Source organism: Salvia hispanica, chromosome 6 (assembly GCF_029641045.1).
Source record: "Salvia hispanica isolate PSC_SH4W2 chromosome 6, Shi_PSC_v1, whole genome shotgun sequence".
NCBI lineage: Eukaryota > Viridiplantae > Streptophyta > Magnoliopsida > Lamiales > Lamiaceae > Salvia > Salvia hispanica.
The window spans coordinates 36,683,072-36,694,461 of record NC_142697.1 but is presented as its reverse complement, the minus strand read 5'-3'; the positions used below and the strand labels follow the sequence as shown (position 1 = coordinate 36,694,461).

The 11,390-nt window shown below is 37.5% G+C and overlaps 2 protein-coding genes and 1 pseudogene across 5 annotated transcripts; all 3 read right to left on the bottom strand.

Annotated features, from left to right (window-relative positions):
* Positions 1–27: 27 nt before the first annotated feature.
* LOC125205964 (putative ribose-5-phosphate isomerase 2) lies at positions 28–1,196 on the bottom strand. Its single transcript, XM_048105199.2, has one exon. It carries the CDS (start codon positions 954–956, stop codon positions 93–95), a length of 864 nt encoding a protein of 287 aa, XP_047961156.1. The 5' UTR covers positions 957–1,196; the 3' UTR covers positions 28–92.
* Positions 1,197–3,123: 1,927 nt separating this feature from the next.
* Positions 3,124–5,598, bottom strand: LOC125206771 (protein PIN-LIKES 2 pseudogene; annotated as a pseudogene). Its single transcript, XR_016132861.1, has 2 exons — positions 5,549–5,598; positions 3,124–4,457 (listed from the first exon to the last, which is right to left on the bottom strand). The product of XR_016132861.1 is annotated as a protein PIN-LIKES 2 pseudogene (transcript).
* On the bottom strand, positions 4,551–8,882 carry PGL1 (6-phosphogluconolactonase 1). 3 transcript variants are annotated; one of them, XR_016132862.1, is made up of 5 exons: positions 8,512–8,882; positions 7,666–7,839; positions 7,446–7,581; positions 5,549–6,164; positions 4,551–4,814 (listed from the first exon to the last, which is right to left on the bottom strand). XR_016132862.1 is itself a non-coding variant. In XM_089061365.1 (5 exons), exons 3-5 carry the CDS (start codon positions 7,836–7,838, stop codon positions 5,673–5,675), a joined length of 801 nt encoding a protein of 266 aa, XP_088917491.1. In that variant the 5' UTR covers position 7,839; positions 8,512–8,624; positions 8,726–8,882; the 3' UTR covers positions 5,526–5,672. The 3 variants fall into 3 exon arrangements, 2 of the variants coding, with proteins under 2 accessions (XP_088917491.1, XP_047963972.1); XM_089061365.1 differs by lacking the exon at positions 4,551–4,814 and having other exon boundaries at positions 5,526–6,164; positions 8,512–8,624; positions 8,726–8,882; XM_048108015.2 differs by lacking the exon at positions 4,551–4,814 and having other exon boundaries at positions 5,526–6,164.
* Between the last annotated feature and the right edge of the window lie 2,508 nt (positions 8,883–11,390).

The following is an 11,390-nucleotide window of genomic DNA, read 5'->3' as shown; positions in this document are numbered from 1 at the left end:
AACAAAAACAAACAAATTGCATCGAGCTATGAAAAAGAGAAAAACTCGTTAATTTATCCGTTCATTCATAAAATATCAAGATTTAAGAATCCCTAAAAACCGTTCCTCAAATCACTGTAGCTAAAAGAATCGATCCCTAATTCGCCACCCTTCTTCTTCGTCTTCACCGTCACGCCATTAACGCCGGCGACTATCACCGAGCTCGCCAGCCCGATAAACATCCCGTGCTCCACAATTCCCGGCAGCCTCAATATCCTATCGCTCGCCTCATTCAAATCCCCAATCTCCCTCTCAAAATACAGATCGATTATATAATTCCCGTTGTCGCTAACGTACGCCTCCCCGCCGCCCTCCGTCCTCAGCTTCGCCACGCAGCCGGCGCCGGCGAACAGCGCCTTCAGCCGAACCAGCGAGTGGCTCCAGCAGAACGGTATCACCTCCACCGGCATCGCCAATCCGCTGCCGCCGATGTGGCTCACCAATTTCGATTCGTCGACGATCACAATGAATTTCTTACTCGCGGATTCCACCATTTTCTCCCTCAGCAACGATCCTCCCCTGCCTTTGACGAGGTTCAAATCCGGATCGACCTCGTCGGCGCCGTCGATCGACAGATCGACGACCGGATGCGTGTCGAGATCCGAGAGCGGGATGCCGAGCGACGTCGCCTGCTCGAAGGTCTTGGTGGAGGTGGCGATTCCGACGATGTCGACCAGCTTCCCCTGCTTCATGAGCTCGGCGATGCGGTCGACGGCGTGCTTCGCCGTGGAGCCTGTGCCGAGGCCGATGACCATGCCGGATTGCACGTGCTCGACGGCTTTGTAGGCGGCGATTTTCTTCAATTCGTCCTGCGTGAGGGGCGGCAGCGAGGCGGCGGGTGTCACCATTGGTGGTGGCGGCGGCGCGGGCGTGGTTAGGGTTTCAGATAATTGGAAATGGGGGTAGGCTGCTGCCATGGCTGTTGGTATTTATTGTTGAACATTCAGAAATGGGAAAACATAATGGTGGGATGGAATAATTCCAAAATTCTTTCGCAGAATTGGTGATAGGGTTAGGATAAGGAATTGGATGGCTGCAACGATTTGTTCGATGATAAAGATTTATTGAGGGGTTTTTCTAAATAATGGGGCGAGTTGCAGAAGGTTTTGGATTTTGTGGTGGGAAACGAGAGAGAGGGATTGATGATTGATGTGAGGGATAGTGAATTAGGGTTTATGGGTATTTATAAGAAATGTTTTGATGGAGGAGATTGAGAAAACTAGCGATTTTACGGGGGGACTAGTAACAATTTTGAATTATTAAATAATTTTTATTTTAGGAAGTGCTTTTATTTTGGGATGCTGTTTTGAGGTCAAATATTGGAAAGAAATCCACAAATTAGTTAATTAGATGAGAGTGTGGGATACTGCAGCATATATTCTGGGGTAAATAACGTACTGTATTAGTTTTACAAGTGCAAGAGTCTTTTAGTTTGAGTGTTGGGAAGGTGTTTGATCGAGACTTTTTTTGATATCCAAGACCAAGAGTTTTAAAATTGGATAATTTGATAATTAAAGTTGATGATAAATTTTATTTCGAGAGTAAACGCAAAATTGAGTTTTTGGGTGTATCATACTGCTCGTATGAAGTCGTTCGTAGCCTTTACGTTGCAAGTGAAGGGGGTTCAGCTCCAGCCGGGTGCGGGAGCTCAAGAGGGATGGGAGAGTCTTTGATATCAAATGAGTTTTCAAATTGGATAATTTATTTCAGCGGATGATTTTTTTATTAAAGATAGAGATAAATATCATTTTGAGAGCAAATGTTAAACAAAATTTTTGGGGGTGTTGTACTGCTCGAAGGGGAGTCGTCCTTAGCAAGGGGTTCAACCCTGGGCAGGGTGTAGGAGCTCTAGAGGAGTGAGAGTAGCCTCGGAGCGGTCTGACACCTGACACAGACCGCATTGCAGACGTCCATGCCGACCGTTGAGAGATGATGTGGTATTTTTAAGAGTGGGTGAGATAAAAAAAAATTAAATAAATTTAAACTCGTAAATATTAACCCATTCAAAATTTTGAATATAGTAATTTATAGTGTTATTAAAATTGAGGATTCCTAATTAAGATGACTTGGATAGAGTTTTTGTTATAAGAAAAATAAATACAGGAGTACACAAATTCTAAACCTGACAAACTTATGAATTTTTCAATGGTTCGTATCCTCAAGAATTGTCTTTGTATTAACATAATCAGAAAGGGACTCGTTAAAAAGCAAGAATCATGCTTTTGAGTTTTGAATACTTTTAAGAAACAATATATACCGGAATTTGTGGTACTTTGGGAAGAAGATTAAATTTTTTATCTCCAAAAGATCAAATCATCAAATGGTATGATACCACAAATTACACGCTCAATAGATGCATAGGTGGTGCAGATTACAAGATACGCATGCTGATAATTAATTAATAAATCTAACTTTTATGATAGGTCCATTTATGTGAAAGGAACCAAATTCATATTCATTGGCTTTATATATTAATTTTTTATTTTAATTAATTTATTTTATTACATATTGGAGTGGGGCAAACAATGATGAAGTGGGGGCATATTCCAATCTGACTAAAACATAGTACTAAGTTTTTTTTTTTAATTAAATCCATTTCTAAACATATTTTTAGGTCCATGGAATATATGAATGTAAACACAATATATTCTTCCATATCTCATTGTGCCGGTATTACCTTTGAGTTTATAAAACATACTGTACTTAGTATGTCGAAGTAGTATTACGAATATTTCAAAGTATCATTACGAATTAAAAAAAAAAGTTAGTGGATCACATCATTTGGAAAAATATTACGAATTTGGTGTGAGGTACCCCCATTTGTTACTACGAGAATTTTAAAAAAATATTCTATGATTCCATTACATTACAACAATTGTTGGTTCTATATTAAATTGCTTTCCATTTTATCTGTGATTTAGATAATCCATCTCAATCGTCCAAATTTATAGTAAATGATATGCGGCAGATGCAGCAAGAATTCTTGATGGAGGTTTCAGCGTAAAAATTAACACAAGTACGAGTGAGGCCAGAAATTAGCACTGCTTAGATTTATAAACCTAATCAAACCAACAGGAAAAACTCTAGAAAAGTCCTGCATTAGCAGCAAAATCATGCTCATTAAACAATGTTTCACATAAAAAGTAGTGTAACTATAAAACTACATTATAGTACACAACCACATACAATGAGAGGGAAAACACAGCCAACAAATGATCGGCAGAAAATAAGAGCTGATGATTCCTTCACAGCATAACCCCTCAAGCTGGCAATAGCTCCCAACAAAATCGCGCTTGGCGTTGTGTACTGCAGCAGGAGCATGAACTTGTACATCCGGTCGCCTTCGACAAGAAAATGCAGCTTGTCTGAAGCCATCACTATTCCGATCCCTACAAGTGGAAGAACCACCAATCTTGCTAAAATGATGCCAATAGTCGTGCGCCTACCAAGTTTGGAATCATCTGGCCCCTCGGCCAGCATCCCTCCGAGGATGAGCATGACGGATGGGACCATGGCTCTGGCCAGGATCTCCAAGCTGTCGGAGATCACAGAAAGTGGAGCGTCGTATCCAAAGATGAGGGATTTCATTTGGGGGATCATGCCAACTATGATAGCTAACAGAGAAGCTACTGTTGGTGGCTGAAGTATATGCCGCATAGGAGTTTGCTCAGCAACGATCCTCATCTTCCTCGCTGCAAAACATCCAACGGCTTCCTGTCTGCTCTCATTGCCATCACCATCATCATCAATACCGGGCCATTCGACTAGGTATCCACTCATCTCAACCGACTTCTGCTGCTCCTCTTTCTCACCCCATTCGACTGTCTCAAACTGCTCCAACGGAGGCTCCATCATGTGATACACAAGGGTGTTAACAAGAATGACGGAAACACACTGGGCGAAGGAGACATACGCCACCCCCTTTTTCTTACAGTCGGGTCCAAACATATTATCCTCATCATGACAAACAGAACCAACTATAGCAAGAGGCAGATTTCCAGTATTCCCAAAGGCCGTCGTGATGATTGTGAAACGAGAATACTGAGGAGGGGGACGACATATGAGGACTACTAACACGCCTAGTACCAAACCTGCTGCAGTACTGACTAACACATTGACAGGAATGAACCACCATTGCCTAACACTCTCGACCGTGATGGATTCCCCTAAATTGATGAAAGTGAGAAGGGCAGGAAAAGAGCGAACACGAGCTTGCTCAGTAGCTTGAATGTAGCTTTGGGGAGGATTTGGGTTTTCCGGTGCCCAAGAATTAGCCCGATTAGTGCAAGGCAGAGTAGCTTTAGTAAAGGTACAATCGCGCTTAAACTCTCAATTTTGTTGCGTATCATCTTCTTATTAAGCACACAAGTTCAGTATATACAAAATCCTTACTTATCCTATGCCAAAACCAACTCTATCTGCGAGAATTTAGGAAAAAATTGATGCATCAGAAACATAACTTTGCAGAAAATTAATTAAAATTCCCATCTCTGATACAAAAGGCATAGAAGTTGAAAATCAAATGTTTCAACCTTATGTAGCTGCACACTATCACATGATCACACAAAAGCTAACAGGAAATGAAGAACAACCTCATATGCTCATAATGTGATCAATCGAAACAGTAAACCCTAACTAAATCAGTGTAAGTTCAAATCGGAAAGCCATGAATTCACAAGTACAACGTCCAAGAGCAATTACAAAAGAGATTAAGAAATCAAAGTGGCCTAAATCTGGTCCCAATTAACAAGTGAAATGCGAACCAGAACATGAATCTGCAAAAAAGAGTGTGAGAAAATTTCACCTGATTTTGGAAAGAAGTGCTTCACAAGCTGAATTGTTGAATCAAAAATCAGTATTGATACACATGAAGGTGGCGGCTTATGGTTCTATATCATGCTACTCAATAACGTAATTTATTTTCTTTCCATGTTAAACTTAATTTTTATTTCTTCTCACTTTATTTTAAACCTTTATTTCTTCTCACCATGTTTGGGAGTAACATTTGAATTTTTTTTGGAGTGAGGAGAATATTTCGCATTTTCCATAAACATAGTATACTTTTGAAAGAAAAAAAATACAATCATGAAGAAAAAACCGTAATTACTCTCTCTCCCAATAAAAGTTAAGTCACTTCATTTTCTGCATTTGTTTTGAAAAAAATCGTAATACGTGGTTAGGGTGGATAAATAGTAAAATAAAACCGAAAATAATATTGACAAGACTCTTATCTACATGAAGCGCAAAAAATGAAGATATTTTTATAAACCATTTAAGATTTTTCAATGTCCTTAACTTTAAAATTTAATTACTCATTCATTTTACATTTTACATTTCTATTTTATACTAATGCTCTCGTGGATAAAGTTTTTGGATTAGGTATAACAGAGACAATTTATTTTCATCATAAAAGCTTCTACGGAATCCTAAAGTAAGGCTAAAATGCATCAAATATTTGTAGGAGGTAATAAGCACATAAAAGCAAGTTAAGAAGAAAGCCTAAACTGACCTTTTTTCCCCTTTAATTCTTTTGAAAAGAGAGATTGACAGACAGCATCCTAATCAGAATGTAATACAACAAAGTTTACAAATTTCATACACTACATACAAAAGCAATGCTTTCCTCAAATTACCTACTCAGAAAAGTTTGCACCTTCAATTTTTGAAGCAGCTGCTATATCCAGAAACCACACCAGCTCCCCGTTGATCGGCCGGACCATCATCGCCGGCAGCACCTGGTAGTCAGCCCCGGCCCCGTCGATCGCCACGTGCGCCGCCTCTGCCTTGCTAGCGCCGGTTGCGACCACAGCGACATTGGCCGCCGAGTTTATGACGGGTAGTGTGAAAGTGATCCTCTCGGGCGGGGCCTTGGGAGAGTCGGTGATGAACGTCACCCATTGCTCCTTCTCGTTGAATGCCGGGTGGTTGGGGAATAGGGACGCGACGTGCCCGTCTGGCCCCATCCCAAGGAGGATGAGGTCGAACTTCGGACAGTCGTTGATCTCAGATACACTGATCACACGGGTCTTGACGAGCTGCCGGATGACAAACTCGTAGTCCTCTGCGGCTTGTTCTGCGGTGACGGAGTCGTTAATCGAGTGCACGTGGCCATGAACGATAGGCACCTGAAAATGAAACAAAACGCATCATTGTGAAGCAACTCTACAACTACTCTGTCTTATTTTCATAAATTTTCAGCTTTTTATAATGTGAAAGGATAGAAACTCGAATCGAGTCCTACTAAAAAGTGATGCTTCTCAAAACCAAGGAACTACAAACTTAACACTAATATTGCAGAAGCTGAAACATTGGATGATGGAAGCATATGTATAAGATGTAGTCTCATATGAAATATATTGAAAGCAGTCAGCTGATCTTAGTTCTGTGCTGGTTATTCTGAACCGTGGATGCTTGACCTATTGTCCCGTTTCTCCCTTACGTTCACAAACTGAATGAAAAATAAAGATTCGGGATCCTAGGGAAACCTCGGTAGGCATTAATGAAGGAGATAGTGGCAGAGTAAACACGGCCTTGCTATCAAATTAGCCATATTTCAAAAGCCACACCAAACAAACTTAAAATGATTCAAGAACCTAGTACAGAACATCTGGTTGACCTCCTCGGTTGATCACTTGCATCACCGTTAGCAAATGTTAAGTTTCATCCTTTTTTACTTGCTCGAGATTAAGGGGCACTAAAATAGCTCTAGGGAATCCCAAAACACCCTATTCCTAACTAAATGAGAAACCAAATAAGAGAGAGTGGATCTTAAACTCGTCAGTTTCCTATAACACTATCAACGTTTTTGTGCCACCAGGTGAAAAACCTATCATTTTGCTGTCTATCATGGAGTACAAGAGCACAGAACCCTAATTTAATGAGAATTTCTCACAAATGTTACAGTTGAGTACATAACACCAAGGGGGGATTCTTCCGATGGCCTGAATCAGCTGCTAGATTGGTTCAAATGTAGTAGAAAGCTACTTAGATACTTAAGCTCGATATTACTAGTAGTATGTTGTTTCCAAAGTGGGTACAACAAGGATCTCACTTGTCCAGTGCAGACACACCATATCCAAGGAATGGCATTCCCACTAAGTTCACACAACTTTAATAACTTAATTTTGCAGTAGAAAACTACCATACTGAACAGAGGATCAAGATTCTGGAGAGAGATGATAATCAGTGTACATCAACACTCATACAGCTATGTTCCTAAGAAATCTCAATAACAGGGATTTGGAACAAAACTGTGAAGGCCCTCCTTTATATATATAGGTAAATAATCTCCATAACAGGAAAGTTTTCCATGAACATACTGGCTTAATATGGACGGATTCATGTAAAGAGAAAAACAGTTGAAGATCATTGAACAATCAATAGATATAAAGAAGTGGAGAATCTACCTTGGACAAAAACCCATCCTTGACAAGCTTGTAATTACTATCAGCATGGCTTTTGGCAACCACACGCTCGTCTACCCAAAATATATACCACTTGGCCCAATCAACCGTCTTATTGTAAGGTGCCTCACACAGCTTTCTACTCACACCATGATGATAAAATGTTAGATTTACACCACAAAGGGTTAGGAACAGAACAGTACATATATACACACTTACGTACCCCATCAACTTAACAAGTGAGCCACCGGATAAAGCAATGGCAAAAACGCCTCTCTCCTTTATCGAAACCTCTGATAGTTCTGCTATATACTCTGCAAAATTGCAGCTCAGTTCATCCACATTTTCGAAGATTCTCAGCTCTCTTCCATCCTTCTTGTACCCGGAAAGAGCCATTCTTCTCGCAAGAATCATAACAAGAAATCACTTGAGATATGGAATTGATAATGGAGAAAAAGGGTGTGTTTGAGGCCAGAGACAGAGCAGCATTTTTACAAAAAATATGTTTTTCACAATCTGAATTGATCACAACAACTCATTTTAGAACTAAGATGTAAACCAAAATTCAGTTAAGAGCCCTCATCTTACATTAACAAATATTCACAATTCACATTGTGATCACACACACACACAAATTGCAATTGAGATTCAAATTTCGATAGCCAAGAAAGCAATTGCACAGAAATTAATATGGTGCAGCATTTGAAGGGCTAAATCTACTATACTGCATGTATTTGAAGAACCTATAAAAGGAAAAACTGCAATTTACATAAAAACTAAAAAAAAATCAACGCCATCGTGAAGATCGGCCGATCAGAAGGAAAGAGATCAAGAGCCCAATTTCGTGAATCAACACATGCACATCAAAGTAACACATTTGTAGTCAAATCCCACATCAAGAAACTACAGTATTCGCTCATTATTGCATGAAAAAAGCTCAAATTGTAAAAGCCCACAGTAGCAAAACACTAAAAATTCATTCTTGAAATTTCATAAAAGATGCCCAAGTCACATACAGTGTTTAACAACAAAAACAAATAAATACAACGAGAGAGAGAGAGAAACTCACAGAGAAAAAGATGGGTGTCAGAGAAGGAAGAAACTGAATGAGGTGGAAGAATAGAAGATGGGTATCAACTCCTTGTTTTTATACACACTCACCATGGCAAAGCACTCCAATTTCTACAGAAAATAAGTAAAAATTATAATTTTTTACAGCGCAGGAATATATTTAATTTGTACTACTAATCGCTAAAGGAAATTCCTTTTTCTTTTCCCCATACGCAGAATTCAACGATCAAAGAAACACGGAAAAATTCGAACTCCAAACAATGTTCCTTTTTTCTACTTTGTGAAAGGGAAGATTTTGACATTGTGATTTGATAATAAAATACTATAAATTGTGATTTGATAATTTTATATGGCCTTGAATAATAATTTTCCGATCTTCAGATTATAAATTCAGTGCAGCATAAGAAAAGTGGAATATATATTATTTATAATCAGATCTATGGTGTGATCCTAACTTTCAATTTTATTACTCCTCTGTGACACTTGTATTTCAATAATCAATTTCCCCATACTAAAATAATGTCTAAATCATTTGCCAAGATGAATGGTACTAATTGGTTTTGCTTATAAAAGCACATCAAGATGGTAATTGGTTTAATTTTATTTTTATATTATTTGCACTGTGTTCTTGTCATAATGTTCTCATATAAAAACTTTTCAAATAATAATAACTAGAAATAGGGACCTACTTGAATGAGGGCCAATGGAGAGAGACTCGTCATTCAAGAATCACAAAACTCTAAGTCAGTCAAGAATTTTATAAAATACAGTAAGTAATGCAGTAGAATATAACCCAAATAAACATTTGTTTGAGATTTTTCGTCCATTTTGAAGTTTTATTTTAATATAAAATTCCACCAGAATAGGGGAACAACCGATTAAATCATTCGCAGCAGTATATGGTGACGAAGGTATCTCCACAATGATCGGCACAAAATATTTGATAATTTAATATACTATTGATAATAATTTGAACAAAATATTTGATTATTCAATTAATAATCTAATAATCTGATTAGCATACATAAATAAAATCTGTTAGCTAGTAGTAGGACTGTAGGAGCCTACCGTCCCCCCTCACATGTCGTTATAGACTTCAATCGACCTATTGTAGTACTATTATAAATCATGCTTATAAGATTAAAGTGTTGATCTCATAGTTAAAAGTACACAAATTTGATTAGAATCGATCTATTTAAAGTCGAAATATATGTATGCATGTGCATCTATAAGTAGAACACAAAAAACTCATAATGATGGTGTTTAGAATGGTTTACACGAACTTTACTTAGATCATTTCCAACCGTACACCAAAACTCATTTTTGGTGTAAATAATTTCTCCAATCATACACCAAACTCAAACCCATTTTTGGATTTTTCAATGGAATAACACCAAATATGGTGTTTACTCCAAAATTTTGTTAAAGAAATACTCAAAAATGGTGTAAACTTAAAGATGGTGTAAATGGTTGGAGTAAAACTATTTTTTTGATGTGACATATACTCAAAAATGAGTTTGAGTTTGGCTTAAATGGTTGGAGATGACCTTATTACACCAACCTATAATGATGGAGTATATTATAGGGATATAGTAAACTCCAAACTCTATATATTGTACAAACTCCAAACTATGATCTGGACCATTAGAAAATGTCAACAGATGACAAAATAGTAGCAACAGAAAATGTCAACACAGTGTCAACGGTCGATGCTGTGTTGATATTGTGTTGACATTATGTTGACATTTCAGTTGCTACTATTTTGTCATCTGTTGATATTTTTTAACGGTCCAGATCATAATTTGGAGTTTGTACAATAGTGGAGTACTAAAAAATGAGTTTGCATTTTATCACTACCCTTATACTATATTACTAAAAAATGATTATTGACAATATAATTCTTTAAAAGTATTAGTACTTTCTTATGATTGAAAAATATCAACACTTTACATTTTGTGTGTAGTTTAAATTTCATTGCAGTCGTTTTTTATTAATTACCAAGGGTGTTTATTGGTGGACCGGTGACTAATCCCAATACTGATTTGTAGGCAGCTCAATGGGTGGAACATTTGGTCCAAGGATTTAAATCTGCTATATAACATTGCAGTCATTTTTAATAGAATCAACTAACATATTTTTTTTACTACTACCTCCATCCAATCCTATTTTGCCATTATTTTCCGACCCTGAATAAGAGTCCTTATTTCACTTTTAATAAAGATGATAAGTAAGTCTCACATTTTGTTACTCCCTCCATCTTACAAGAGTATTCATTTTGGTTGGACATGCGTTTTAATACACAATTGATAAGATAAGAGAGATATAGAAATAAAAAGTAGTTAAAGTATTGTTAGTGGAGAATAAGTCTCACTTCATTAGAGAGGAAAGAATTTACAAAATTAAAAAGTGCATACTCTTGTGAGATGGACTAAAAAAGAAAGAGTGCATGCTCTTATATGGAAGAGAAAGAGTACAAAATTATATATAAGTGAAACTCATATTCAACTTATTCAACCCACTTTTTATTTTTTAAAATTCATGCTAATCAAATAGAACTCGTGGATGGGTGTTAGTTTTCAGAAGGGATCATCTATAACAAATCCTAAAATAAATCCTAAAATCCACTCACAACAGAATAAAATAAATTTATAAACATAAACAATTTTATTCCCTCCGTCCCACACTCCCACTTTAGAAGTCTCGATTGAGTTCGACACGGGTATTAAGAAATGTAAAGAAAAGTTGGTGAAAAAAGATAGTGGAATGTGGGTCCTACTTTTTTATATTAGTTTTATAATAAAATGTGAGTGGAAAAAAGGTTAGTGGAATGTGGGGTCTAATACCATTTATAGAATATTCCAACCGAGACTTTTAAAG